This window comes from Nerophis lumbriciformis, linkage group LG10 (assembly GCF_033978685.3).
Source record: "Nerophis lumbriciformis linkage group LG10, RoL_Nlum_v2.1, whole genome shotgun sequence".
Classification (NCBI taxonomy): Eukaryota; Metazoa; Chordata; class Actinopteri; order Syngnathiformes; family Syngnathidae; genus Nerophis; species Nerophis lumbriciformis.
Window position 1 is genome coordinate 40863011 of NC_084557.2, and position 15293 is coordinate 40878303.

Consider the following 15293-nt stretch of genomic DNA (forward strand, 5'->3'; position numbering starts at 1 on the left):
GCATTTTTAAAGTGATTTAGAGGGAGAATTAATTGCTTCCATTAGCTACATTGCTAGCCACCTAGAATGAGACAATTTTTACATGTTAGAATGCAAAAAAAGCACAAAACTTGTGTCCCTCATAATGATTGTGAACGATAGGCAAAATTCCAAAAAAGTGCAGTTCCCCTTTAAAAGTAGTAGTAGAGTGGGAAAACAAGTTGACTCTATATTGAAGCTATTATCATATATATCTGATTAAGACACCAACAGAATCCAAAGTTTGCGAATAAATAAATAAGATCAAAATAGTATTAATCTCACAGAGATTCCCGAGCCATTTTGCAAGATATAGAGGAAGCCAGTCATGTGATTGCGTAAAGTTGTGCCAGGAACCAAGGATCAGCAACAATGCTAATCAAGCAGACTTTGTGAGAGCCAACAACTATTACTTTGCCCGAACACAAAGAGAATGAGCAGTAAGTTTTAGAAAGCCGACTTCTACCTGAATGCAGTTTCATTATGACATTAGCATCCGCAGCATTTCTAGGGCCTAAACAAACAAACTAACAATAACAAACCAGAATAAAAACAATAACTGTAATATATCCACTCTCGCTGGGATGCCGACCGACAGCACGCTCACATAATTCTGTTTAGATGAAGATTCAATCAGTCCTCACAAAGGGTAAAAAAAAAAAGTTGCTGTAATAAGCGTCTTTTTGTGTTTTTTCGCCAACTTGGGGACGTGGAAGTCGACCAGCCTGTCGGTCCATGGCCACATTTGTCTACGAACAGGTGATAGATGCATGAATTATAATTTAGAATTTACTTTTTGAAAGTTTGAGACCAAACGGAAGCAGCCGCCGTCTTACTGTGTGTCAACAACAGCAGCATAAGCTAGCATTAGCTCACTGCTATCAATGCGCCACTAAAATAGTCTGTCTACGTTGGTGCTTATAATAACAATATCACTCATATTTGGTTCATTTTTAGGTCACAACATGTAAATGGTATATTGTTGGCAGTTTATGGATGTTTTTAGAGAGTATAATGAAAGGACCCTCCATCTTTTGTATCAATCGTTAGCTATTTATTTTTGATTTTGAATGCATAAACAAGCCAAGCATATGTGTTCTTGTCTTACATAAGTGTACAGCTCCACTAATGGACATTGGAGTGTTACTTTCAGGTGTACAGCTCCACTAATGGACATTGGAGTGTTACTTTCAAAGGCAAAATTAAAGTATTGCTAGAAACATAATTTTATATGGGACTTTATTGTATTATATGTATAGTACATGTTCCAAAAAGAAAAAAACATAAAACACCACCAGAATTAGAGATATTACAAGTCAAAGTGATGAAGCTTAGTGTTACGCTCATAACTTGGTGTAACTAAACATTACCCTATAAGATGAAGGCAATTGCATTTTATTGATATTTGAAATGTATTCAATGTTTATAAATGAATATTTAAATATACTAAATGTAAAAAAGGGAATAAATATTCAAAATAAGATCATTAAATGAAATCTAGTTTGGTTACGCCATCATGAGCGCAACACAAGGTTGTAAAAGTTTCAACTACAATTCTAAATAAGATGTCAAAAGCAAACTGAAATCAAATACACACAGCTTAAAGATTGATCAATACCTATTTAAATTTAGTAATACATAAATATGATGATTTATCAAAATATAAAATAAATATACCTGAACAGAACGCTCATGATGGTTACACCAAAAAGTAACGCTATGAATCTTTTTATTATCGTTGATTTTAAATGGTCAAACTAATGCATATTATATATGCATACCCTAGTAAACAAAAAAAAAGTCATATTTATTTTGATTGTTACATTTTGAAGTACATTTGTGCAGGTGGGTGCGAATGTACCCATTATCAGAGCTGTACACATAAGGATTGTTATGTAAGACTTTTTAATTTTTTTAAAAGTTGATTGCTAAATTAGAGCTCCTGAATATGTGTACACTTTATAATCTGACAAGTCGACTAATCGTTAAGATAGTCGATGACTAGTCGACTATCAAATAGTTGTTAGTTGCAGCCTTACTACATGCACATGCATCGTCCACTATTACCATTTCTAATACAAAGTATAGTATAGTTTCTCCTTATATCTGTCAGTAGACTCCATATGGAAGTTCTAAAATCTTCAACAGGTGGGGAGAGGACGGGGTCAAAGTGCAGTCACCTAAATAGGACCGTCCAAAAAACGGCGCATCCTTAAAATACCAGTAGAGGGGAAAAACACGTTGACATTTGTTTTTGGACAAATGAGGATTTGCAACCTTATCTTTTTGAAGCTGAATATACGGAGGATGAACTTCTGCTTATAGAAGCGAGCATGAAGGTAGGGTGAAACATTGGAGCAGACGAAAGCCAAGAGAGTGAGATCGGCGTGACTTGTGGGCATAAACGCAAAAGTTGGAGTCAAGCTATTCGGACATTAATGGCGTGCTTAGCCAAAGTCAACTTGAAATAACTTGACTTTTGAGTCACTTTACTATTGATCATGATACATGCAACAGGTCATGCATGTACAACTACATACACTGTCAAGCTAGCTGTGTACAAACAAAACATGAAATAATACTTCACAGATACTGTAATATGATTGTTCATGTTTTTCAGTCAGTACAGATTGGTGTCCTTCGGCATTGTGTTGAGTATTACAAATTCAAGAGCGATTCAGCTGCTGACGCGAAAGCTATCTTATCTCTCTCCGTAGCTAGCTTACGGCTAATGCCTTAGCATGCCGTTCCAAGACGATTTCTTACTATGCTAGAAAAATAGTTCCTCAGTGTTTGCTCTTCCAATAACAATTTTGCTACAGGTTGGTTATTATACAGGTTACGGAACGTAAATTAAATATTGTTGGCGCTTTTTGGATGCATTTTAAAGTGATTTAGCGGCAGGATGGATTGATCCCATTAGCTGTATTGCCAGTCATCAAGAACGAGACGTTTTTTACGTATTAGAATGCAAAAAAACGCGTCTTCTTGTCTCATAAGGATTGTGAACGATAGGCGAAATGTAAAAAAAAAAAAATAAGGTGCAGTTCCCCTTTAACATGGTAGGCAGTGTTAGTTTGTTAGTCACCTGCAGTATTAACAGCAGACTACTTGCTTCCGTTGCCACCGCTGCTGGTGGTAATTCTCCAACCACTCGGAGGGGATCAAAAACTCTTCATTCATTCAATGTTATCATTTGCTGTGTGTGCTAATGTTTTGGTAGTATTTTCTCAATGTGATGCAGTATCCACTTTGCAAGTACTGCAAGTTTCCTTGTTGTCTTCTTTTCTCGTGAATAACTCTTGACGTCGGTGCTGCTGATCGGCGCCGTGCATGGCAACGTCAACAAAACAAAAGATTCCCAGGGATCGAAACACCGGGATCTGGTTTTCAACAAAAAACTACTTTTAGATTCCCATCCCTGCCTGTGTACCAGACTTGAGTCATGCCACCTGATGTTTGTGATTTACTTTCCCTTCTCCAGACTTTCCAAACGCCGACTGCCATGTTTCCTACCTTCCTACAATGTGCCGCAGTCATTGAGACACTGTGTGGCTGGACAAAAAGATGTCCTGGTAGTTCGGCCATGCTTAGGAGAGGTGAGGTGGTGTTCCAGTGATTATTTACATAAGAAGTACTTTTTATTGTGTGCGCGTGTGTGCAGGAGCTGTCAGCATCCAACGCACAGGACCGTTTTTCCACCCTTTTGTGGCTGGAGGAGCTTAATGCTGAGAAGGAACTGGAAGAATTCACTGTCCATGGTTCTCTGCTCAGGAAGGGAGCCGTCTACCTTCACCTAGAGGTCCTTGGCTTAACAGAGGGGAGGCCCTATCTCAATATAGGCCAGTCATCGCTCCAGAGCAAAAATTATATTTTTACTGCAATGTGTTGACACAAGATGTTTCCACTTTTACAGGCGACAGAATCGTATTGAAAAGGCCACAGAGCAACGGCGTGGTCGTGGAGTGCGTTAGCTGTGTTGTTGAGGTAAAGAAACACGACATACACACCCTTCAGGTGTGCGTAATAATCCTTGATTTGACACTTAGATCAATGACGAGGACGTTAGTCTGAAAGTGAACTCGGAGTTTCAGCGCTGCTACCTAGGAGAGCCTCTTGATGTGGAGTTTTCTTTAAACAGGTGAGTAAGTGCACAGTTACTTATGATTTAGTGGGTCACAGAATAAGGTCTTTTCTTCTCAATTATTTTCTGTTACCCCCCCAGGAAGTTGAAAACATTGTGTCCCACCACTCTCCACTGCGAGTATTATTATTAGTATAATTTCTCTATAAAATTGTTATAAGCGTAACCGATAACAATTAGTAACACTGTATCCTTTTTAACAGTAAAGAAAACAAAAATATAAAATACAGATTAATTTACAACAAAGAATATCTTTAACATTTTTAGTCTGTAACCGAAAACATGTAAAGTTTCATGAAATAAAATAAAAATAAAAAATCCTTAAACTATAAAAAAAAACTCAGTAATTCTACATTAAAATTTATCAGCAACATTAACTCGGGAGCACAATACATAAAACAGTTTAGCCTACAAAACATACATGAGTTAAACAATTTGTGCTGATTTATTTTTTGTAATATCACAATGAGGAAGTCAGGATTTATGGCTACAATGAGCATGTACACAGCTTTTCGAAGTGGGATTTGAATCATGATACTGAAAGCGTGCATGCAAGCATTCCCCCGCACACCCTTACGTGGGCCTGCCCCACTATTTGAGAAGAACTGCCTTAATGGATTTAGTTGCTGCTTTGTGAATGGTTTATTAGAAGTATGCATTATCATTAATAACGTGGCTACATTTGTACACTTTATTACCAGGATAACCATGAGGCGTTGTCACCATGCAGTCGAACAGACCAAATCTTTTGCTGAGAGTAAGTACAAGTGTATTTTATCATTTAATTCTGTTTTTATTATTCGTTTTAAATTTGGGTTGATTGATTTTTGGGGTGACTTGATTGATTGATTTATAATTGATTTTTGGTTTAACGCGATTCTTGTAAAATATTTGTGTATAAATTATAAAAAAACATTTTCAAAACAGGTTATAGGTTACAAAAGCTCCTCCTGGCTGCTGACATACGACTTACCTGCACAGTATCAACCTTAAAAACGTATTTTTCAAAATGTATTTTTGAAATGTTATTTACAAAAATCTCATCATTTTAATCAAGCTAATAAAAGAAAATAGAGCAACTCTAACCCAATGCCAGCTTTTCAATAGTCAAGCTAATAATTTACAAAGCAATCAAGACATAAAAATAAAATACTTATTAAATACAATACCAACATTTATTAGAAGCAATAGTATTAATAATATTATAAATGATAGTAGTTTAAAGTTTTTAATTCAAAATTGATTTTCGAAAATTATTAATCGATTTTGACTCAAAATATAAAAAAATCGCGATTTGTATGTGAATTTTTTATTTTATTTGTATTAATTTTTTTAGCACTCCATGTTGAAAACATGTATTAATTAAATAATTGCTGTTTCTGTTTTCATATGTTAATGAAAGCGTAAAGGATCAAGTCACCAAAAGTAACACTAGGGGGTGCTGTTTTGTTGTCAAACTTTATCCTCATTCTGAGGAAATATAACATTTTACTCAGCAGTACTAGTAAGTAATATGTGTTCAAGAGTACTTTATATTCTGTGATTTTAAACATCTGTATGTACACATTTTTTGGATGGAATTTTTATTTTATTTTATTTATAATGGACTTTTATTATAATAAACCTTGTTTTTCCATTGTTGTGTAGTTTTCTTCCCCTCCAGAGTGACACCTCAGTCCCCTCTATTGGCAGTGAAGTGGGTAGATGAAGATGACACAAACAAAACACTGGATGGAAATAAGGTACATATAAAAACTAGGACTGTCAAAGTTCATGTGATAACGCGTTAACTATAGATTTCAATAACTGCACACATTTTTTTACCGGGAGACAAAGCACATGTTTGCACAATTTTGATCCTCTGGCCGTGATGTAGCTGGGGAAACTTGGCTGCAGTTCCCTAGTTAGTGATGAGCTACAAGCGGGAAAATAGCGAGCAGAAATGGAGAAAGAAAAGGCTACATAATGGAAATATAATGTTCAAAGCCATGGCAAATTGTTCTCCAAAATAGAAAGAACCATTTTTCACCGTGAGACAATGACTGCAGCAAATACCTGCTGCGCTCGTTGTTCAGAGGTGGGTGGTGCTTCTCTTCCGTGTTTAGATTACAGTAAAGGAGCAGTGATAACATGAAATGTAGATTGTTACTGTGACTACTTTAGTTAAAGTAAGATGATATAAAAGCTCAACAGAAAGTAAAAACGGTAGGCAAGAAGGCGAAAGGGAACATTTTTATTGCAAAGTCGATCCGACATTAAAACATGTCAGGACACTTTCTCAAACCCCACACTTTCCCTGCTTCAAAATAAAAGCGCTACACTATACATTTGGTTTAACTACAATAACAAAATAATGTCTTATGTTACTAATGATAATGCTTTGTCAAATATGTTTTGTAATGTTATTCTGTGATATTTGCACCTAAAAAAGAATGCTAGTACGTCTAGAATATTTTTGGCTGGCTGAAATATTGTGTAAATTCTTTTATAACTTGTTCTGGTCAAGTCCACAATTACAGAATGATTCGCAGGCTGAATATTACATTTTATTAATAAATAGAGAAGGTGAAAACATTGCCATGCAGCAATATGACAACCATTCATTTGTACAACATTTAATGTACAAAGCACCAGAAGCATTTATTCAGGGAGAAAAATCACAGATTACATTAGCAACCATCTTTAACAATCAAAGCATGATCGTAGCAATCCACATTTTGTGTTATTAATGCGTGAAACTGGTATTTAATCATGGAAGTGTAGCTCCTTCTCTAAATACAAGTGCTCCTAAAGCAGAAATACAAAATCTGGCAAGACACCAACGCACTGCAGGTGTTTGTTTTTTGTTTTTTTTTTCATTAAAAGCGTGTTTGTCCTTTATGCTTTTTTAAACAGCTCAAAACAAAATGTTTAAATCACAATTTATTAAAGCAAATTATTTGTCCAGTCATGTTGCTAAAACTTGAAAATTATCTCTCTAGTGTACACTGACTAATGATGAAAAATCCTATCTATCTGCAATTAATCGTGATTAGTTTTGAGTAAACTACAAACAAAATGTGATTTCCGCAAATAAATATTTTAATCGTTTGACAGCCCTAATAAAAACATATGAAAATGATGTGTAATTTCTGAGTTGAAACAATTGTATCAGCAGGCGGCTGCTAAAGAAAATGAACAGTTGGCAAGCATTTCATTTGACATGAAGTCAAAGGCCACACAGACCAAAGGTACACATATTTAATAATGTCACCTCAAGCAATGTTTGCATCCTAACCCAAATGTTGATTCTAGATGGTGCAGTACCAGTCAAACCCATCCCAAGCCTGGGACACTTCTTCAACCCTAACCTCAACCCTTCTCAGAGGGACGCAGTGAAGAGGATCCTGGCTGCAGAGTGTCGCCCCACCCCTTATGTGCTGTTTGGACCCCCTGGCACTGGAAAGACTATTACGCTCATAGAGGCCATACTACAGGTGATCACAAACACAGATTAGATATACCTTAGACTGCTCACTGTACAGTTTAACAGCAAACCAAATGTGTAGTATCACATAAAGCTAATGTAAAGTAGCAAAACAACAAAAGAATAAAAGTGCTTAGTATATTTTAAAGTAAGTAGATAGAACGATGTTACAACAGAAATCAATCGGTAAATTAGCCAGTAGATTGTATTTACATTTGCATTATTTTCTAAAAACTATTCTCATTGTTACCACATACATCAGCAGCAATATTAGTAGCCTTTGTAACTTCTTTTGAAATGTTTTTATTTTGCCAAATATATTGTGCTATATATTATCACAAGAGGCTGCAATATAGAGTTTAGTATTGTGCTATATATAATCACAAGAAGCTGCAATATCGATATTAGGCCATAATGCACCGTTTTCACAGTACCGGTATATAGGTATGACCACTCCCTCAACTTCACCTTCCACTTCCTCAGCAAGACACTTGTCTTCTTAGAGTTGTGTTTGGAGTTCTTATCATGTTGAAAAGCAGTTTCTTAAGGATGGGGATCATGCACTGCCTCTCAATGTCAGTGTCATGTTTGAATTCACTTTTCTCCTCAAATGAACCGCAGCCAGTTCAACCTCATCTCAGCAGCACTCGTGTAACCTCAAACCCTGATGTGGGGGGTATGTCGTACATGTGAGATAATGTTCAAAATATGTAGCTAAACAACCAATGAAAATGTTATTAATGTGGAGTTATAAAACCCAAGTGTCTCCATTGAATGGAAGTCAACAGTAATGTGACAGTGTTTCCACTTGCAGGTGTACCACTTTCTTCCAAGCAGCCGGGTTCTGGTGTGCACGCCCTCCAACAGTGCGGCCGACCTCATTTGCATCCGCCTGCACGACAGCGGCTTCCTACACGCCGCCAGTATGGCTCGCATCAATGCTTCCTGCAGGCAAGAGAAGGTATTACAGCACATCGCCAGCCACCAATATCAACAATGCGGTTGCCATGTAATCATCGGTGTTATCAGATGATTGTCATTTGTTTTCTCACAGTGCATTCCTGAGATGCTGAGACAGTACTCAAGGGCAGGAGAGGACATCAGTCAGGCCTCCCTTTACCGCATCGTGGTGAGCACCTGCTCCAGCGCTGGCATGTTCTTCAATCTAGGCCTACAGTAAGGTCTACTCTAAAGATTAGTATCTCCCCACTTCAGTCTCATTTCGATTGGTGTTGCTGTCTTTGTGTTTTTTTCTCTCTCAGAGTGGGACATTTTACTCATGTATTCCTGGATGAAGCAGGCCAGGCCACAGAACCTGAGTCTCTCATTCCCATCAGCCTAATCTCGGAGAAAGACGGACAGGTCAGTACTTGCTGGAGGTCATCCATTATCTATAATAGACGAGATTGTACTGTCTTTTTTCTGTTTCCTGCCGGCTCAGCTAGTGTTGGCCGGAGACCCCTGCCAGTTGGGGCCCATTGTGAAGTCCAAGGTGGCAGCCGCTTTCGGCCTGGGCGTGTCCATGCTGGAGAGGCTCATGGCTAATCCACTTTACGCCAGGCAGGAATGGGGGTACAACCCAAAGCTGGTTGGTGTGCTCACACTTGGAATGTGTAGATGTAGTATAAGATGGTCTGAAAGTATCTTTTTTTACAGGTGACCAAGCTGATCTACAATTACCGCTCTCATGAAGCCTTGCTCACGATGCCCTCCAAACTTTTCTACCACGGAGAACTGTGTGTTAAAGCCCCCAAAGCTGTAGTGGACTCCCTCTGCATGTGGAAAACCCTGCCCAAAAAAGGCTTTCCTCTTCTCTTCCATGGTGTCAGGGTGAGAATGTAGTTGTTTTGTGCATTATGATCACTGTTTAAGATTTTAGCCCCTTCATGCACACTATCATCGATGGTCTCCTGCAGGGCAAAGAAATGAGAGAGGGTAACAACCCGTCATGGTTCAACCCAGTGGAAGCCGTGCAGGCCATGATGTACAGCTGCCAGCTGGCCAAGAAATCCTACAAACCTGTGGCTGCTTCAGAGATTGGAATCATTGCCCCTTACAGGAAACAAGTTGAATATCACATTGTTTGCTTTTTCTGGTTCATCTACTTTCCCTTAGGGCTGCAACGATTAGTCGACAAATGTCAACAATAAAATTTGTCGCCGAGAATTACATTTGTCGTTAATAGTTGTGATGTCATCACTCGTGTTTTTCTGGCCGGAAGTGGGTCACTCGCTTATTCTTGTTAAAAACATAAGTACCTTGCTTATTTGCAAAGCAGATCTGGTTGTTATGGCAGTACATCTGTGATACGCCAGCATTTAAAGACATTTCGGACATTTGGAGGGAGGATGCTGTCTCAATCTCGGTAAGAGTGTTATCTTCTACCTTGCTAGCTAGCTAACAAGAGTGAGACAAAGTTGTGTGAAAAATAACTATCATCTTAGCCAAAGTTAGCCAGCTAAACTTTGTAAAATCAATTCAGGTACCTTTTTAAAGCAGCATCAATTTAAAATGCAGAAAAAAAAGACACTAACAAACGTGAACCGCGCGCGTTCACAGAGAGACTGACAGGCACCAATGTGGAGGTATCATAAGATTAAACATCCAATCTATTAAATATCCAACATTTTAATTATTAATAAAAATATATAATTCTGCACATTCAGTCTATTAGAGTGCTAAAACTGCCAAAGAGTTAATCAATAGTCAATATACCAGTGTGCAGCTTTTTAAACATCACAAAATGTTTTTCTTTTTTGAAAAGTTCGATTTTGTGTTTTGTTGTTTTTCATTCTGATATTTTAATAGCTTTTAATACATAGACAATGTTAATTGTTTTTTTAGCACTTTGTCTTTCATTTAAATGGATATTTTATTAGTCATTTAAATTTTTCTAACAGTTGAATGAGCAGCACATTTACAGTATAAATAGATATTAATGAAGGATTTAGTCATATTTGTTGTTCGTAAACACATGCTTGAAATAACTTAAGCTGCACTTAGATAAGTCGATTGAAAATTAAAGCCATTAAATATGTGTACGCTTTATCTGATTAGTCGCCTAATTGTTGACCAATCGACTATCAAAATAATCGTTAGTTGCAGCCCTACATTTTTTATATACATTTTGTTGCAGGTCATTCCACACACTAATGTTTTTGAATTTTCACCCTCTAGTGTGAAAAGATTCGCATCCTTCTGGCTAAAGCGGGCCTGTCGGACATCAAAGTGGGCTCGGTGGAGGAATTCCAAGGACAAGAGTTCCTGGTTATCATCGTGTCAACGGTAGGCAAAGACAGAAGACTAAAATTATATGAGTCAATCTGGTGTTTTTACTGTAAAGATGAGAAAATTGACGTTCGCCTGCAGCTATTTTTTTTATTTGCCCTTGGTATATTTTAAAAATCACATCTTTATGGATGAGATATTACACCATTGTTAGATATGACACCAACTTGATTTGTCACCTACTGTATAAGACAAAGCTAAGATGTGGATGTTTTTCCCTTACTCACTACTTCAGAGTTCACTAACTACTAAGGGTGCTCAAAAAAATAGATTGACATCCAAATGGCGAATTGTATTTATTTGGTTTCTAAATCATTTTATATTTGTCGAACTGATTTAAGAAGAAAAAAAACAAATACATATTTGGATTAAAATAATTTAACTGTTATTGATATAAACATATTGATACTGTCACTTTTAGATATTTGTGTTTTTTAGAATTGCATTATGTCTTAATTATTGCTTTGTAAATGTATATCCTAAGTATTGTAAAGCTGGGATTGGGTTAGAGTTGGGGTTGCTCTACTTTTATTAGATTGATTTCAACCTGTAAACTGTTTTGTAAAGGTATTATAATTGATATACTAAATAATATAATAGGAGAATCATGTTCAATTGAGAATCAAATTGTGAGATGCCCAAAGATTCCCACCTCAATTTACTACGGTCTCAGTGCGTTGCGGGTTTTAAAGTACTGTTAAGTACTTTGAGATTTGTGTAGCCATTTGAAGGGGGAACTGCACTTTTTCGGGAATTTTGCCTATCGTTGACAATGAGAGACAAGAACACACTTTTTTTTCTTTTTTTTATTATTATTATTTTAAAGATGATAAACACTTGAATCATGCGGGTAATGGGAGTCACCGATGTAGCCTTCAAAGCCTCTAAAACAACTTCGAAACCCTCCAACATTTTATATCCACACTGCAAGTATATAGTAACAGACACCTTCATAACAATATGTAATATGTACAATATACACACTGCAGGTATATATATATAATGTAGTAACAGACACCTTCATAACAATATGTAATATGTACAATATACACACTGCAAGTATATATATAATGTTGGAACAGACACATTCATAACAATATGTAATATGTACAATATACACACTAAAAGTATATATATAATGTAATAACACACACTTTCATAACAATATGTAATATGTTTTATATACACACTGCAAGTATATATATAATGTAGTAACAGACACCTTCATAACAATATGTAATATGTACAATATATACACTAAGTATATACAGAACAGGCCAAAAGTTTGGACACACTTTCTCATTCAATGCGTTTTCTTTATTTTCATGACTATTTACTTTTTTTGTAGATTGTTACTGAAGGCATCAAAACTATGAATGAACACATGTGGAGTTATGTACCGGTTAACAAAAAAAAGATGAAATAACTGAACATGTTTTATATTCTAGTTTCTTCAAAATAGCCACCCTATTCTCTGATTACTGCTTTGCACACTCTTGGCATTCTCTTGATGAGCTTCAAGCACACCTGTGAAGTGAAAACCATTTCAGGTGACTACCTCTTGAAGCTCATCGAGAGAATGCCAAGAGTGTGCAAAGCAGTAATCAGAGCAAAGGGTGGCCATTTTGAAGAAACTAGAATATATAACATGTTCTAGTTATTTCACCTTTTTTTGTTAAGTACATAACTCCACATGTGTTCATTCATAGTTGTGATGCCTTCAGTGACAATCTACAATGTAAATAGTCATGAAAATAAAGAAAACACATTGAATGAGAAGGTGTGTCCAAACTTTTGGCCTGTACTGTATATATCATGTAGTAACAGACACCTTCATAACAATATGTAATATGTTTTATATACACACTGCAAGTATATATATAATGTAGTAACAGACACCTTCATAACAATATGTAATCTTTTATATACACACGCAAGTATATATATAATGTAGTAACAGACACCTTCATAACAATATGTAATATGTACAATAAACACACGGCTAGTGTGTGTGTGTGTGTGTGTGTGTGTGTGTGTGTGTGTGTGTGTGTGTGTGTGTGTGTGTGTGTGTGTGTGTGTGTGTGTGTGTGTGTGTATATATATATATATATAGTAACAGACACCTTCAAAACAATATGTAGAAAGTTCAATACTTACCGTATTTTGGTCATTTTAATCATTTCCGGGACTGATACCTTTAGCGCATAGATTTCTGTTTCCATAGCAACGCATGTCTGACTTCTGGCAACATGTGTGTTCCTACTTTCGGAATCAAACACGAAGGTGTTTTCTAATCATGGCAGACTTGGTAACAGACATCAAAGACGACTATTTTTGGACAAATGAGGATTTACAACCTTATACTTTGGAAGCGAAGGAAGAGTGAAACGTTGGGAATTAAGCGATTTTGAAGCTATATATATGGAACTTGTAGACAAGCGATTTCGACATAAATGGATTGTTTACCCAAAATCAACTGGAAACGTCCCCGGCCAACTAGACCAGACGAACTGTCCAGCGAGTGAGTCACTTGAATATTGATCATGATACACGCAGCACGTCATGTGTGTTAGTGCAACTACAGTACATATACTGTCTGGCTAGCTGTGTACAAACAAAACATGAAATAATACTTTACACAAACTGTAATATGATTGTTCATGTTTTTCAGTCAGTACAGATTGGTGTTCTATCACAGTGTTGTGTATTACAAACTCCAAACAAGTTTTGTGTTGTTGTAGAAGCTAGCTTTTACATCTATTACCAAAGCACGCCGATGTGTTAGTACGCTAGAAAAATATTTCCTCAGTGTGACAATGTTGCGACAGTTTGGTTATTATACAGGTTACAGAATGTAAATTAAGTATTGTTGACGGTTTTTGAATGCATTTTTAATGTGATTTAGAGGTGGAATTGATTGCTCTCATTAGCTGCATTGCTAGCCACCTAGAACAAAACGATTTTTATATGTTAGAAAGCGAAATAACCCCAACCTTTTTTCTCCTTGTCTATCTTAATGATTGTGAACAGTTGGCAAAATTTCAAAAAAGTGCAGTTCCCTTTTAAGTTTTCATTTGAAAATGCATATAATTTAGATGTGTATGTGATAAAGCTGTGTAGAAGGCTTATAAAGATTTTCAAAGCATACTGTATTTTCTACAATAAAGAGTGCTCATACTTCATGGAAATTCACCTACCACGAGGGTCTTAAACTTATGAATGTACCAATATACAATAATAATAATAACTTGGATTTATATAGCGCTTTTCTAAGTACCCAAAGTCGCTTTACACATAGAACCCATCATTCATTCACACCTGGTGGTGGTAAGCTACTTTCATAGCCACAGCTGCCCTGGGGTAGACTGACGGAAGCGTGGCTGCAATTTGCGCCAACGGCCCCTCCGACCACCACCTATCATTCATCATTCAATTCACCGGTGTGAGTGGCACCGGGGGCAAAGGGTGAAGTGTACCGCCCAAGGACACAACGGCAGCGATTTTTGGATGGTAAGAGGTGGGGAGCGAACCTGCAACCCTCAGGTTTCTGGCACGGTTGCTCTACCCACTACGCCATGCCGCCCCCACAAGAAGTGTATTGACTTTTTTGGATAAGTGTCCAGTCTAGGAGGTACCTCAGATCTTGCCTGAAGTCCGTAGTGGGATAAGCGGTATAGAAATTGCAATGACATTCATGCACAAAGTGTATAAGATACGTGGCCTTCGCTGCAAAAAGTTTGGACACCCGCCTGATTTATATCGTGTGACACCAACCAGGATGTATGTTGAGTAGGTAGAGGTAGTTTTTATTGGCTTACGCACATCCTCCATGGAGTTTTATTGAAATTAAAGTAGTGGGTAAAGTGTTGGCAGAAAATTGTATTTACTTACTGTAAGGTTTTGCATTAATGTCACTAGTTTTTCATGGATATCATTTTATAAAAGGTTAATCTACAAATGTGTCCATTCAACATTTGAGTACTGTAGGTTCGCTCTAATGAATCGGTGAAGAGTGATGATCTGCAGAGTACGCTTGGCTTCCTTACCAACCCTAAACGCTTCAATGTGGCCATCACACGCTCCAAAGCCTTGCTGCTGATCATAGGGAACCCCCACATTCTCATCAGGGTGAGATGAAACAAGCAATTTAATCTATTATTTATGTTTGTATTACATGAATGATATACAGTATGGGTTTTCTCCTCCCTAGGATCCATGCTTCGGGATGCTCCTTCACTATTGTTACACCAGCGGGGCGTATGTAGGCTGCGACCCCCCTTCCTCCATAAGAGACACTAAGATGTAAGCATGCTTTTAGAAATACAAAATAAAAATAAAAACTTGGCCACCATTTTGACACCATTAAAAACAGAAGTA

General features: G+C 37.0%; 1 protein-coding gene across 4 annotated transcripts in view; it reads left to right on the plus strand.

Annotated features, from left to right (window-relative positions):
• The window catches only part of mov10l1 (Mov10 like RNA helicase 1), a 54239-nt gene that overhangs the window by 38006 nt on the left and 940 nt on the right, over positions 1–15293 (plus strand). For 2 of the 4 annotated variants that reach the window (XM_061969595.2, XM_061969597.2), the window contains 17 exons: positions 3503–3617; positions 3683–3860; positions 3935–4005; positions 4068–4159; positions 4864–4919; positions 5810–5904; positions 7317–7392; positions 7457–7638; positions 8443–8589; positions 8683–8804; positions 8891–8990; positions 9070–9216; positions 9285–9458; positions 9545–9694; positions 10806–10913; positions 14904–15044; positions 15127–15218. In XM_061969595.2, coding sequence (XP_061825579.2) covers positions 3503–3617; positions 3683–3860; positions 3935–4005; positions 4068–4159; positions 4864–4919; positions 5810–5904; positions 7317–7392; positions 7457–7638; positions 8443–8589; positions 8683–8804; positions 8891–8990; positions 9070–9216; positions 9285–9458; positions 9545–9694; positions 10806–10913; positions 14904–15044; positions 15127–15218 — 2046 coding nt within the window. Of the gene's footprint in view, positions 1–3502; positions 3618–3682; positions 3861–3934; positions 4006–4067; positions 4160–4863; positions 4920–5809; positions 5905–7316; positions 7393–7456; positions 7639–8442; positions 8590–8682; positions 8805–8890; positions 8991–9069; positions 9217–9284; positions 9459–9544; positions 9695–10803; positions 10914–14903; positions 15045–15126; positions 15219–15293 lie in introns of those variants that run through there. The other 2 variants (XM_061969596.2, XM_072913956.1) reach the window with 2 other exon arrangements.